We start from the raw sequence: 16305 nt of genomic DNA, 5'->3' as shown, positions 1-16305 counted from the left end.
CTTAACACCTTTTCATATTGAGTCCAATGTGAAGGCACACTACTTATTCCCTAGAGATTAAATGTTTCTATCCATCCCTTATGTTTCTTTGAATTTTCAGTACTCATCCTTTTTCTTTGCAAAATTTGGCCATAGAGATTCAAGCCTTTTTTTCTATGATCCCTACCATCTGTGATAGCCTTTTTCTATTTCCTTGCTTCATTAACTTCTATCTCTTTAAAAAAAATCACTTGTAGTCATGTCTTTACTTCCCTGTTTCTCTATCCTGTCTCTTTAACAGTATGTTATTAAAATTTTCTATTTCCTAACATTTAAATTTTCCAGTAGTCTCACTAAAAGACACCTAAAAGATCATCAGACATTCACATTATCATGCTCCAAGTTACACATACTCAAAGACACAGTAAGTGGTACAAATGTGACTGAGCTTATTCCAAAAAATGAGAAACAAATAAACTGGAGCCAAACTCTTATAATAAAAAGAGAACTACATTTACAAATGTGGATTGTAGTCTCTTTGAGTTCAAAACTTAACTCATATAATTGCTATTATCTCTAATATTCTACATGTGGAAAAATAGGGATGATAATTTATCCAACAGAGCATCAACATTCTTAAGCATAACTGGCTGTAACCTCGTGTAGAGCAATGCAATAACAATAACACTAATGCTGACACATATTGGGCCCTTTGTGCTAGGCACTGTTCTAAATACTTTGCACATGTTAACTCATATAATTATCTCAAATGTCTTATGAATTTGGAACTATTACTATTCCCATATTACAGACAAGAGAATAAAAATATAGAAAGGCTAACTGATTTTGCCTATGATCACATAGCTAGTAAAGTGATAGTGCAGGGATTCATAGCCATTATCTGAATCCAGAATTTGTGTGCTTATTAGTCCATATGCCTCTCTAATATACTAGGTCTTGGGCATATAAGAATTAAAGCATAAATGCTCAATGAATTTTCAATGAATTTAGATTTTCAATGAATTTAGAAATACATACCAGTTTATTCCACAAATAATTTCAGTTGCTTGCACTGTACCTGGAACTTTGCTCAATGTTGGGGATACAACTGAGAACAACACAGTACTTTCCCTGTCCTTCTTCCAGTGGGGTGAGACACACATTAACAGCACAAACAATAAAGGAAATTCTAATAGATTATGAAGGCAATAAACAAAAGCAGGGGAAAGTATTAGATGAGAAGGACGGGCAATTCTAGAGTCAAGGAATGCCATGCTTGGGGAAGAAAAAGGCAGAGAACTAACCACATGTGCCAAGAATAAAGTCTCTTCTATTAGGAGCTTTCATCCGTAAAAGACAACCCCTTTTATTATGGCCAGATCATAATAGATGAAGTGGGGAGAGTACCATGAGATGGGGTTAAAGAGATAACCAAGAGGTTAAAAAGATAGGCAAGTATTAAATTAAATTTTATTAAATTTTGTTGTAAATGTGATGGGGCATCATTGAGAAATTCTAAGCAGGGCAATGATATGGTACATAATTTATGATCATTTAGATTTACTGGATGGAGAATAGATTGATTCAACAAAAATGACATTTGGGAGGAGAATTAGGGGCAGAATTTCTGGCAAGAGGTAATAACTGAAAACAGTGGAAATGGAAAACAAAATGGAAATACTCAATATATGCTTTGTTGATAAAATTGCAAGCATTTACTAATGGATAATGTGTAAAAAGGAAGGAAAAAAGAAGATACAAAGTTGGTTGTTACATTTGTAGTTTGAATAACTGAATGAATACTATTACTTAGATAATTAAGGTTGGGGTAAAAACCTTTTTTTTTCCTATTTACATATTTTATATTGAGATATTGAAACACTTAAAGACCTATTAATTCATGGTTGGCTATAAGGTATAGAATTTAGAATTGAAGTATGGACTAGAAATAAAAGCAGGTAGGTGACATATAATGCCATGGGAATAGAAGAGATCATATATGAGAGAAAATAGAAAAGAAAGAGAGGAGGACCCTAAATGAAATATCTTAAATAATACCTACATTTAGAGGTTGGGTGGAAGGGTTGCAAAGGATGTCAGGAAGCATATATCAGTGAGATATGAGAAAAACAGAAGAGGGCATGTGAAAAACAAACAAAGAACAACTCTTGAAAAGTTTTCAAGAAGTAGAAGAACAATCAAGAGCTGTTAAGTGATTAAGTAAAATGAAGAAAGTGTACTTTGGATTTAGCAATAGAAAATTGCTAGGCCGGGTGTGGTAGCTCACGCCTGTAATCTAGCACTCTGGGAGGCCAAATCAGGAGGATGGTTTGCACTCAGGAGTTCGAGACCAGCCTGAGCAAGAGTAAGACCCCATCTCTAATAAAAAAAAAAAAAAAAATAGAAGGAAATTAGCTGGACAACTAAAACTATACAGAAAAAAAATTACCCAGACATGATGGAGCATGCCTGTAGTCCCAGCTACTCGGGAGGCTGAGGCAGAAGGATTGCTTGAGCCCAGGAGTTTGGAGGTTGCTGTGAGCTTGGGATGCCAACGGCACTCTAGTCCTGGCATCAGAGTGAGACTCTGTCTCAAAAAAGAAAGAAAGAAAGAAAGAAAGAAAGAAAGAAAGAAAGAAAGAAAGAAAGAAAGAAAGAAAGAAAGAAAGAAAGAAAGAGAGAGAGAGGGGGGGGAGGGAGGGAGGAAGGAAGGAAGGAAGGAAGGAAGGAAGGAAGGAAGGAAGGAAGGAAGGAAGGAAGGAAGGAAGGAAGGAAGAAAGAAAGAAAGAAAGAAAGAAAGAAAGAAAGAAAGAAAGAAAGAAAGAAAGAAAGAAAGAAAGAAAGAAAGAAAATTGCTGAATTATTATTATTGCTACTTGTTGATTATTATATTATCTTGAAAAAATAGTGTGGTTGCTGTGACAAAAGTGAGACATTACTGAATTAAAGTTGAATGAGAAAATGAGGACAGACTCAACAACACATGTGAGAAGTTTGCCAAATGAAGAAAGCAAAGAATGGAGCAGTAACCAGAATAGGTTGTGGGATAAAAGTGGCTGTAACTTTGTGAATTTTGAATATGATTCAGTAAAATGTGAGGCTTTTATGATGTATAAAAGAGCAGAGAAAACTAAAGGACCAATGTTCTTGAGAAAGGTAGAGAGAACAATGCCATCCAGGGAACAGTAGTGGGTTTCCTTGCTGTAAGAAGGTAGACATTTTCTTTTCTTAAAAGGAGAGGGCAGGATACAAAAGAGATAGATTTGTAGCTTTGGAGGGAAGCTAAGGGGTATGCTTCTGATGATAAATTTTAATGTCAATAAGATATTTAGTGGAAACTTTGCAAATAATTGATTTCACAGTTTTATTTTTTCTATCTAACTTTGTGTTTCTGTCAAAAGTAAATAGTACATATTTAAAATATTAACAATAGAAAACATCCATGTTAAAAATTATGAAATAAGAGGGTTATTATGACATTGTTTCCTTAAATTTATCCACTTGATAATGTAAATGAATTTATACTTTCTTAAATAGTTAATGTTTTCAAGCAAACTGCAAGCTAGGGTGGAGAACCTGTGGCCTTCTGATTTCAAGACTGTTTTTTTTTTAAGCATCAAAGGAGGCAAGAAAAGCTTCATCTTTCCCTACTGATCTCCTTTTAATAAAAGGATTTGTTCTGTAAAATTTGGGTTCTGTCAAAAGGCTGCACTCAAGATCCAGAAGGCGACATGTGGCCCCAAGGCCATAAATTCCCTACCCTGAAAGAATTTCACCCTCAAAGTAATATTTAAAAGATATTCCCTCAAAAATATATATGTTTTATATCTTTGCTTAGGTTTTCTGTAGCTCCAAGTGACTATTTCAGCTTTTCTGAAAAGGATGAGCTACTATATATGAAACACTTTTGAAAAGAAAGCTTGTACTGAGGTTCCTAAATTTAAGACCAATCAGCTAATGAAATGGCTTCAAAAAGCCAAGAACTGGCAGAGTAGCAGAAGAATGCCTGGGATAACATGCCCTCCACTCCAGTTCACTCTACAGAAGTTCTACCCAACTTCAGTCTACCCAACAGAAGGGATCACAGAAGCTAAACAAACAAGTTCACTGGATCAGGATGGCATAAAAAAGATGACACTGATTCAAGTCAAGGTCTGAAATCCAGAACTAAAGGGTTATGATTAAAAAAAATTAACCAGAAGGCAGAATCAGACAAGAGACAATGGTTATTGAACATGGGAGAAGACTGAAGGAACAAGTCCCAAATCAGAAGCAAAGTGACATAGAAAAAAAAAAAAAATGGCTACTGGTCATGTTAGACCAAATGTCTAAAAAGCAAAGGACAGAGTTGAAAGAAGAAAGAAAAGAAAAAATGCATAAATTAATGGATGAATGAAATACTGTGATTCTTGTGCAGAAGTCAACATTGTAACTGCTCTTGACTGCACTCAATTTAGAGGACCCTTTTCCATTATTGGATGGGAATCATAAGAGCTCAAGATAGTAATAGCAACAGAAGCTACATGTATGTATTCCGTTCAATTAATCGTTTGTACCTCATTTATTATTTAACTAAAGATGCACAGTTGACAAATACCCAGCAAGTACATTTCTCAAAATGACTAATTTACTACCAGACAACAGCTACTACAGTGGACATTATGCTGCATTTCCAAACCCAGCTGTATTCATGTTATTTCTAAATCCCCCAAAGCCCTCATTTATATGCTTCTTTCAAGACTGTGTTTTTGAAGATTTTCTTCATATTTTCTTCTTCTGCATAAAAATGGCTACATTTTATGCCCCATTAAAAATGGAATATAATAACACATGATAAAGTATCAATCATTAATAATTTAAAAAGCTATACTCTAGAGTATTATTTACAAAGTCTATTTAAGCAAAAAATATCTGGAGACAGCTTTAAACCAAGGGAACTTATATTTAATAATGGAATATAAGAAACTTGAAAGGACACCTGGGACTTACTTTGGATAAGAAGGCCTTCCCAATTTCTCTCAAATCTATTATGAGATTATAATGAGATGAAATTATAATCTATTCTGTTTATGAATGAATCTCTGATTGTTTTGCAATGTCTGAATTGATCTAGGGAAATGATGGATCAGGCTCCTGGAAATGGACAGAGACCCCTTTCTCAAGAATGTTCTGGTTCATGGCTTTGACCTGAAGATTTAGTTCACTTTCTCATAAAGGAAATGAAGATATATTCCAAATCATTTTAAAATTATATTTTGCAAAGAGTGGCTGTACATATCTGGTCTCTTAGCCTTTCCCTGGAGAATGAATTATGGCATACCTTAGAGTTTTAGGCATTTTGGAATTCATGCTCTTCTCTGGAAGCCCTAGGCACACCAACATTAGCTTAATCTTTCTAAAGTCAATGTTTATCTTCTGTGACTGCAGAAGGACTGACTCAAGTATATCACCCAAATGCATGATCTGTTCATGGCTTGTATATCTTTGTTTCCAGTAGTGGTGACATGAGATGAGGCAATTGTTGAGATGTGTCTTAGTCTATATAATTTTCAGCTGAGTCTGGAATCCTAGCTGAAACTTAAATCTCAAATGTTTTTAAACCTGAAAAACCAAAAAGAAAACAAACAAAAACCTCTAGATAAGACAAAAATAAAATCATTGTCATTTAAAAGCTTCAAGCTGTTTCAATCTGCTTCAGTACTCTTTTAGGGCAAATTGCTCCTTTGTTTTGGATAAAACAAATAGGCTTATTATGTTATGTAATGTGAAACAAAGACTCTCCTGACATGGTCATATATGAGATGCTCTGGTTCAGGGAATTAAAATTGATTGGGGGATGATAATAAAAATTTGTCTTTGTTAAAGATAGAGTTGAATCTTTGTAAACAAGTTAGATTTTGGGAAAAAAAATGTGTTTTAGTAACTCGGATAAAAAATAAGGGCAAAAATGAAATCAGGATGGTATTCTTCCCCACTCAACCCCTTTGACTAGGTTTGCTCTCCTCTTGTTAGACGAATGAAAGCCTGAAATTAATGGATCCACAATAATGAAATATAGCATTATTGCAAGGCTTTGACCACAAAAAGATCCAAATTCAGGTGGTCAAGAGCAGCATAGTGTTCACTCACTGCAATCCACAGCATCAGTGACTACTTGGGTCAGCATCTGTATTCCATTATATAGTCTAACTGGTTATTTTTGTACATAATATGATTATATATTTGGGTATATTTATATATTGACTGCCATCTTACCTAACTCACTAGTTTTTCAGTAGATCCTCTGTGTTTCCCAAGTGTTCACTAAAACGAAATTATGATAATTTTTATTCCCAGTAGAATTGTTTCTTATTTAAATTTTTAGCCTATAATGTAGATTTTTAGTTTGCTTAATTTCTAGTAAATTAGACTGATGGAAAAAATATTGACATTTTTAACAGTTAAAAGATTTAAGAAGGGCAACGTGTACAGGTACTAAATTATTCCTGTGGTTTAGGTGTCATCAGAGTTGACATTTCAAATATTTGACAGTCAGTACTGGGTCATCCCCAGTCAGAATGGATATCAGGTTGTTTAGATTATACCCTGTCTAGTACCCTCTACTGGTGCGTAATAGTCCCGGTATGTGGTTTGCTAATGGCCTTGAATCATACAAGACAATAAAAATGAAACTATATATGAAAGAACTTTTAGATAATTTTATTATGTTTATTAATATAGTTATCAATGTGGGGAAAAAAACCAGAAATGACTCTAAGTCTTCAAACCAGAAGGGTTGTGGTCTAATTCATAGTAAGCAGTTCACATTGAAACCTATTATATTCCATTCATTAATTAAATAGTTAGGAAAAGAAAAATAATTCAGTTAATCATTTGTAAACCATTCTAATAAGGTAGATTGAAGAAAAACTTCCAGGTATTTAAATTTTCTTTAATATCTTTACTGGTTAATAACTAAACAATATCCACATATTCAAATACCTTAAAATAACTTCATATAATATTGTCCTGTATGTATACATATACATATATACATATATGTATGTATAGAGATGTGGTGGGGAGTCTCTTTTGGAGCCTACAACAATGGCTAGATTCTTAACAGAAATACCAGCATTTATCAAATTAAAACTTACATTTGCCCAATTCATTGATATTTATTCTTTTCCATCAAGACAACTCCAGATTTACATTACTGAGATATAATTCATATACCATACAATTCCCCTGTTTAAAGTGCACAGCTAGGTGATTTTTAGTATATGTTCATAGAATTGTGAACCATCACAACCTTCAATTTGAGCACATTTTTATCACCCCACCCCACTCACCCAAACCCCATACCATTTGGAATTCTTTTCTTATTCCACTCCCATACTCCCTAACCATAGGCAACTGCTATTTTATTTTCTGTCTTTAAAGATTTGCCTATTCTAAACATTTCATTTAAGTGAAATTATATAATAAGTGGTCTGTTGTGACTGGCTTATGTCACCTAGTATATTTTCAAGATTCATCCACGTTTTAGTATTTACCAGTGCTTCATATTTTTAATGTTGAATAATCCCATGTGTGGATGCACTACATTTTATTCATCCATTCAACAGTTGATTGACATTTAGGCTGTTTCTGCTTTTGGCTGTTGTGAATAAAGCTGCTATTAACATTTGGGTATGTGTGCATGTGTCTTATGGTTTCTCTTGGGCATATACTTACTAGTGAAATTGCTAGGTTATGTGCTAACTCTATGTCTAACATTTTGAAAAACTGCCAACTGTTTTATAAAGAGGCTGCACCCTTTTACATTTTCACCAACAATGTATGAGGGTTCCAATTTTTCCACATCTTTGCAAAAGCTTATTATCATTTTTCTTATTTTCATCATAATGGATAGGAAATGTGATTTTGATTTGTAGTTTTCTGATGGCTAATAATGTTGAACATTTTTCATGTGCTTATTGGCCATTTGTATACCTTGTTTGAAGAAATATCTATTCAAATTCTTTACCCATGTTTTGAGTCTATTATTTGTTTCATTATTGTTGAGTACAGGAAGCATTCTTTATATATTCTAGATGCAACTCTATTATCACGTAAATGATTTGCAAATATTTTCTCCCATTCTGTGAGTTGACTTTTTACTTTCTTGATGGTGTCTTTTGAAGCACAAAAGTTTTTACTTTTGATGAAATCCAACTTAACTGTATTTCTTTTGTCATTTGTGCTTTTGGTATTGTGTTTAAGAAGGCTTTTCCTAATCCAAAAGTATAAATATTTATAGCTGTATTTTATTGTAAGAGTTTTATAGTTTATCTTCCACATTTGGGTCTAAGGTGTGTTTTGGATGAGTGTGTGTGTGTGTATGTTTGCACGTGCACACACATGGTATAAGGAAGGGATCTAACATCACTCTTTTGCATGTGGATATACAGTTATTGGAGCACGATATGTTAAGAGATATATTTTTCCCTGTAAAAGCTGTTTTATTCTATCATTTTTTAAACATTTTTATTTCAAAGTATTATGGCACAAAATGTTTTTGGTTACATGAATCGCTTTAGTAATGATTGAGTCAAGGTTAAAAGTGTGCCCGTCATCAAGATAGTGTTCACTGTACCTATAGGTAGGTTTTCCCCCAACCCCTCCCTCTTTCCCTTCCCCCTGCTTAATTTCCTTTGAGATTTACTTCCCTTTATACACATGAGTGCTCTTCAGTTAGTTCCAATTTAAAAGTGAGTACATGTGGTGTTTGCTTTTCCATTCTTGTGATACTTCATTTAGAAGAATGGTCTCTAGTTCCATGCAAGTTGTTACAAAAGGTATTAGTTCCCTATTTTTATGGCCTAGTAGTACTCCATGGTATACATATACCACATTTTATTAATCCAATCATATATTTATAGGCCCTTGAGTTGATTCCACAGCTTTGCAATTGTGAATTGCACTCCAATAAAAATTTCAGTGCAGGCATCTTTTTGATAAAATGCCTTCTTTTCCTTTGGGTAAGTACCCAGTGTGGAATAGCTGGATCCAATGGTAGGTCAACTTTTAGTTCTCTGAGGAATCTCCATACTATTTTCCATAGAGGTTGTGCTAAGTTGCAATCCCACCAACAGTGTATAAACGTTCCTTTCTCTTTGCATCCATGCCAGTATCTATTGGTTTTGGACATTTTAATAAAAGCCATTCTAACTGGGGTAAGGTGATATCTCATTGTGATTTTGATTTACATTTCCCTGATGATTAGTGACATTGAGCATTTTTCATATGTTCACTGGCCATTTGTCTACCTTCTTTTGAGAAGCTTCTGTTCATGTCTTTTGCCCACTTTTTAAAAAGTGTTGTTTGATTTTTTTCTCTTGCTGATTTGCTTGAGTTCTTTGTAAATTCTGGTTATTGGTCCTTTATTAGATGTATAGCTTGTGAATATTTTTTCCTATTCTGTAGGTTGTCTATTTCTTCTAATTATTTCTTTGACTGTGCAGAAGCTTTTTAACTTAATCACGTCCCATTTATTTATTTTTGTTGTCACTGTGATTGCCATTAGGGTCTTCTTAATAAATTCTTTGCCTAGGCTGACATCTATAAGACTTTTCCCAACATTCTCTTCTAGAATTCGTTTTCCCAATGTGTATTATTGTCTGCTTTCTCAAAGTTCAGTTGGCTGTATGTGGATGGTTTTATATCTGGGTTTTCTGTTCTATTCTGTTGGTCTATGTCTTTGTTTTGTGTCAATACCAAATTTTTTTGGTTACTATAGCCTTGTAGTATAGTTTGAAGTTTGTTAGTGTGATGTCTCCTGTTTTGTTTCTTTTGCTTAATATTTCTTCGGGCTGTTTTCTGGTCACATGAAACATAGAATTGTTTTTTTCTTCATTGAATTTTTCCGATACTCTTGTCAAAGATCAATTGACCACAATTGCAAGGGTTTATTTCTGTATTATCAAAACTGTTCCAATGATCAGTATATCTATCCTTATAACAATACCACACTGTCTTGACTACTGTACCTTTGTACTAAGTTTGAAATTAGGAATTGTGAGTCCTCTAAATTTGTACTTCTTCACAAGATTGTTTCAGGTCTTTTTCATTTTTAAAATTTTCTGCATCCTTTGCATTTCCATATGCATTTTAAGATGAGTTTATTAATTTTTTTGTGAAAAAGGCAGCTGAGATTTTTATACAGATTACATTAGATCTATAGATATGTTTGAATAGCATTGCCATCTTCACAATATTAGAACAATGTAGAAACAGGAAGGGGATATTGTCCATTTTCAGTGGTGGTGAGAAGAAGAAAACATGTTCTTTATGACATGAAGTCATTTGAGTAGCTGTCAGAGTAGTGGTTGGTTTCTCTCTGCCAGGCTATTAGGATCAATTTCCCTATCATTCCTGTAGAAACTCAAATCCATGAAACAGGGTACAGCCATGGTTCTGAGTTATTTGCCTGACTTGTATTTTTTGATGAGCTGACCTCTCCTCCTTATTTCTACAAAAACACATCAGGACTTCACTCATGCTTTGCCAAACTCAATTCCCTGCTCAAACATGGATGTAAGGAAAAGAAACATGTTTTTTCTTTTTTTGGTAAGTGCAGGAGTTGAGAAGGTGGTATTTTTACTGGCCATGTATTACATTTGTTTTTTTTGTTTTTTGTTTTTTTTTGAGACAGAGTCTTGCTTTGTTGCTCAGGCTAGAGTGAGTGCCATAGCATCAGCCTATCTCACAGCAACCTCAAACTCCTGAGCTCAAGCAATCCTTTTGCCTCAGCCTCCAGAGTAGCTGGGACTACAGGCATGCACCACCGTGCCTGGCTAGTTTTTTCTATGTATATTAGTTGGCCAATTAATTTATTTCTATTTATAGTAGAGACAGGGTCTCGCCCTTGCTCAGGCTGGTTTCGAACTCCTGACCTCGAGCAATCTGCCTGCCTAGGCCTCCCAAAGTGCTAGGATTACAGGCATGAGCCACTGTGCCTGGCCACATTTCTAATATAATTATTTTGCTGGGGTGAAAAGTATGGAGCTACTGAAATAGCACTATTACAGTTATTTTCTTCTATTCTACATATTTGAGTTATAAGAATGTATAACTCTGTATTGATTTACTCTGATCAATATTTCAGGTCTGGTTGAATAGATAAGTATTTTACTTTTATTTTCAAACTACATAATTATCTGCCAGGACAAGTAACTCAATTTCTTATTCAGGCTGTTCAACTGATTCAGGAACTTCAACAATCAAACACATGAATACACGCACACAAAAACACACACCCATACTATATGCCCACACACTATTGTAAAATCATCATAAAATGGAGAAAGATGTCTTACGTTATTTCAACTTAAGTATTTTTAAAATTTTAAACATTAACATATGTCTTTACTTGGCTTTTTAAATAGCAAATATAATTTTATAGGGAGTTAAATATCTTTTTGAGAAAAAAAATACATTATTGAAATAATTTAAAATGTAGCACCAGATTATGATTAAGTGCACTTTCTGGTTGTCATTATCACAAAAATAAAATAGTTAATTATTGTGTAGGGTGAGAAACAGAAATCCTGTTTAATTTTTCTGTATGTGGTTATCCAGTTTTCCAGCACCCTTCATTGCATAGGTATCCTTACCCCAATGTATATTGTTATCTGCTTTGTTAAAAATCAGTTGGTCATAGCTATATGATTTTATTTCTAGGTTCTCTATTCTGTTCCATTGGCCTATGTGTCTACCTTTGTACCTGGACTAGGCTATTTTGGTTACTATAGCCTGTACTATAATTTGAAGTCAGGTAACATGATGCCTCCAGATTTGTTTGCTTAGGGTTGCTTTGGCTATTTGGGATCTTTTTACTTCCATATGAATTTAGGATTATTTTTTATAGATCTCTGAGAAAAAAAATTTGGAATTTTGATGGGAATTATGTTGAATCTCTAAATCACTTTGGGCAGTATGGATATTTTAACAATGTTGAATCTTCCAATCCCTGAGAATGGGATGTTTTTTCACTTGTTTGTGTCATCTAAGATTTCTTTTATCAATTTTTTATAGTTCTCCTTGTAGAGATCTTTCACTTCCTTGGTTAAGTATATTCCTAGATATTTTATTTTCTTTGTAGATATTGTAAAAGGTATTGAGTTCTTGATTTGACTCTCAGCTTGACTGCTATTACTATGTAGAAATGCTATTAATTGGTGCACATTAGTTTTGTAATCTGAAAATTTACTGAATTTATTTATCAGTTCTAGGACTCTTTTGTTGGAGTCTTAGGGTTTTCTAGGCATAAGATCGCATCACTAGCAAACAGGGAGTATGACCTCCTCTATCTCAATTTGGATACCCTTTATTTCTTTCTCTTGCCTGATGGCTTTGGCTAGGATTTCCAGTACTGTGTTGACTAGAAGTGTTGACAGTGGACATTCTTGCCTTGTTGCAGTTCTTAGGGGGAATGCTTTCAAAATTTCCCCATTCAGTATGATGTTGGCTGTGGGTTTATCTTATAAAGCTTTTATAATGTTGATGTGTGTTTCTTCTATGCATAGTTTGTTGAGGATTATTATTATGAAGGATGCTGGATTTTGTCCACTGCTTTTTATGTATCCATTGAGATTATCATATAGTCTTTGATGGATTAAAGATTTGAATGTAAGATGTGAAACCATAAAAATTCTAGAAGAAAATATAGGAAAAACTCTTCTAGACATTGGCATAGGCAAAGAATTTATGAGTAAGACCCCAAAAACAAAAATAGCAACAACAAAAGTAAATAAATGGGACTTAATTAAATTAAAAATCTTCTGCATAGCAAAAGAAATAATCAACAGAGTAAATAAATAACCTTCAGAATGTAAGAATATATTCACAAATTGTACATCCAACAAAGGGCTAATATCTAGAATCTGTGAAGAACTCAAACAAATCAGAAAGAAAAGAACAAATAACCCCATCAAACCGTGGGCAAAAGATATGAACAGAAGTTTTTCAAAAGACAATAGACAAATGGCCAACAAACATGAAAAATGCCTAACATCACTAATTATCTGGGAAATGCAAATTAAAACCATAATGAGATACCATCTTACCCTTGTCAGAATTGTCATTATTAAAAAGTCAAAAACCAATAGATGTTGGTATGGTTACAGTGAAAAGGGAACCTTATACACTGTTGGCAGAAATGTAAACTTGTACAACCACTATGGAAAGCAGTCTGGAGATTCCTTAAAGAATTAAAAGTAGACCTACTATTTGATCCAGCAATCCAACTGCTATATATTTACCCAAAGGAAAAGAAGTCATTTTATAAAAAATACACCTGCACCTGAAGGATTTTTGCAGCACGATTCACAACAGCAAACATATGGAATCAACCTAAATGCCCATAAAATGATGAGTGGAAAAAGGAAATATGATATCTATATACACAAACACACCATGAAGTACTACTTAGCCATAAAAATGAATGAAATAATTAATGTCTTTTGCAGCAATATGGAAGGAACTGGAGACCATTACCTTAAGTAAAGTATCTCAGGAATGGAAAAACAATACCACATGTTCTCACTTATAAGTGGGAGCTAAACAGAGGATGTATATGGTCATAAGGAACAATAATGGACATTGAAAACTAAGAAGGGGGAGGAGAGGTGGTGTGAGGGATAAAAACCTATCTGTTGGGTGCAATGTGCACTATTCTGGTGACAGGTATTCTGAAAACCCTGAATTCAGCATGTTACAATTTATTCATGTAAAAAAGAATACCTGTACCCATTAAATTTTTGAAATAATAAATAAATAAATAAAGATTGTGCCTGGGCAGTGAGATGTGTTGTGTAGTATAATAACCTTGGAATTATGTCAACCATAGAAATGAAGTATCTGCTAAATCTTAATGATGATACCAACTGGTTTCTTCTTGAAATGGCAGGACAATGTGACCTAGAAGAACATCTGTCAAAGTCACTGGAAAGAAAGACTCAGAATGAGGATGGATGAATGATTCTTATTTGCTTGAATTTTTTTAGGACTGTGTCATTTTTCTTCTATTTGTGAATGATGACAGAAATGTAATCCTGAAAATACTAATAGAGTTAACTACATTTCTGAAATAATTTGGAAGTGCAACAAATACAGTGGAAAAATGATTTATTTATTAATAACTGAAATATCTTTATCAACATCCTATCCATGCTTAAGTGATTTTATTATGATTGTGTTTCATAATTTTTCTTCCATCATCTCTGGCCTAGGTGTCCACACTAATAACCCCCATTAACTCCCTGTAAACTGTTTTGATGACTGTGAGAGGAAGCTTATTCATGGTAAATTATTGGTTATACAGTTTTCCCAGAGTCAAACAGGTTAAGACTAATGAATTATTTGTTTCCAGTTTGGTACAGATTGAAAATAAATAATAGGTGCTATCAACCCATTTCCAAATAGTGGTGCTGTTAAGGACATAAGCTTTTGGAAGCAGGTGAACCTGGAGTAAAAATCTTGCTTTAATATTATCAGTCCTTTAGCATCAGTTTCAGTTTCCTTCTTAAGCAAAGAAGAATAATGAAACAAACTTCACAGAGTAGATCTATACATAAAATAAAATGATATATACAAAGAAATTTGTACAATTTCTACCAGATAGACAGTATCCAATAAATAGTAGCTATCAATCATATGATTATTGGATCTTCTATGTTGCATGTAGAAAAAGGAACAAATGACAAAAATTTAATGACATAAAAGAAACCTGATTTAAAAGCTTTAATTGTTCTTTTACATTCCTATAAAATCCTATTGACTCCCCAAACTAAATATGTCACATCTTAAACCTGGAAACAGCTTTTTTCATCTACCTATTTTTATAAGATCTGAATAATTCCTTTCAGAGATTCCTTGAGAGAAAAACAAGAGAAAAGCTCTGTTATAATGTTCATTTCTTAGTATGACAAAGGTGTATATATTGTTTGTTAAATTAAACTTGCAAGAATAATAGTTCTGAAGAAAAGAGATAATATGAAGGAAACCTGGAATAATTTGGTTATACTTAAAGATGTACTCAAAGCATATCTGTAAAAAATAAAACAGCTACTTTATGTTATTCTAGACATTGGGAACACAATTTTAAGAAATAATTACTTTTGTTTTTTCACCTTGTAACTTTCCCATTTTAGGATCTGTGTACTTTCATTATCTTTTTCTGAGATTTAAGGTATCCCTTATTTGGTAATTCATTTTTTTTCTCATTTTTGTTTTTATATATCATTAGTTGAATAGAATCAAAGAATTTGCTACATTAATATATTAAAACATTATCTGTCATTGTTTGATAATTGCAAGGATGCAGATGTGCAGATGGAGTTTGGCTTTTTTCTACTGCTGTGGTTTTTGATGTGTTTGCCTTTCCTTGGTATTCCCAGATATATAGTACTAAGAGAAAACTTATTATGATTATACCTAAATGCTATCACTGACATATGATTTTCAAATGCATCTCTAAATTGTTGTACACTGGATACTTTTTGAAAAGTAATTAAGTACAGACAGTAAGTCTCCATTTTCCTAAATAAAAGACAATTATTTAATTGTGGGGTTTTTTTGTTTGTTTGTTTGCTGAGAAGATTATGTCTTTAATTATGTTTCTGCAAAAACTTCTCCCATGATGTATATGCCAGTTCACAGTTATATTTTGCTGTGTGTAATCAGCTACCAATTATAGGCACCACAATTACCATGTTTTTATTTTAAAGAGTTAGTGTAGAAATGGTTGATAAAACAACACATATATGTGTATATCTTAAAATGCCTTTTCTCTCCAGAAGCCATGTTTTTTAATAAATAAAAATGTAAATGTATTCTTTTTCTTCCCCCATCAGATGTGGGTTCTGTGGAAGGGCTTGCCTATCACAGAGCCTGGGATACACTGTACTGGACCAGCTCCACTACCTCATCCATCACTAGACACACAGTGGACCAGAGTCGGCCTGGAGCGTTTGACAGGGAAGCGGTCATCACCATGTCAGAAGACGACCACCCACATGTGCTAGCCTTGGATGAATGTCAAAAGTAAGAAACAGTGCATCTTTATTCCTTCATTATAAGTCAAAATACTGTCAGACTATGTTAATTTTTAAAAGAATTAACTTTAAAAATGAAAGTTTTCTGAAGTTTTCTTTTCATAATTCTTAAAATTTTTTAATAGAAGAGCATAAAAATGTGAAAAAAGACTCCTCTAAAAAGTTCCTAGATTTTATAAATGACTTCAGCAAAGTTTCAGGGTACAAAATCAATGTACACAAATCAGTAGCATTTCTACACACTGATATC

At 33.4% G+C, this 16305-nt stretch overlaps 1 protein-coding gene across 2 annotated transcripts in view; it reads left to right on the top strand.

The window, feature by feature from the left end:
• The window catches only part of LRP1B (LDL receptor related protein 1B), a 1745675-nt gene that overhangs the window by 1396203 nt on the left and 333167 nt on the right, over positions 1-16305 (top strand). For both annotated transcript variants that reach the window (XM_020288518.2, XM_076005497.1), the window contains exon 42: positions 15855-16044. In XM_020288518.2, the coding sequence (XP_020144107.2) occupies positions 15855-16044 (190 nt within the window). The remainder of the gene's footprint in view (positions 1-15854; positions 16045-16305) is intronic.

Source organism: Microcebus murinus, chromosome 8 (genome assembly GCF_040939455.1).
Source record: "Microcebus murinus isolate Inina chromosome 8, M.murinus_Inina_mat1.0, whole genome shotgun sequence".
In the NCBI taxonomy this organism is placed as follows: Eukaryota; Metazoa; Chordata; class Mammalia; order Primates; family Cheirogaleidae; genus Microcebus; species Microcebus murinus.
This window is presented reverse-complemented; position numbering and strand designations above follow the sequence as displayed.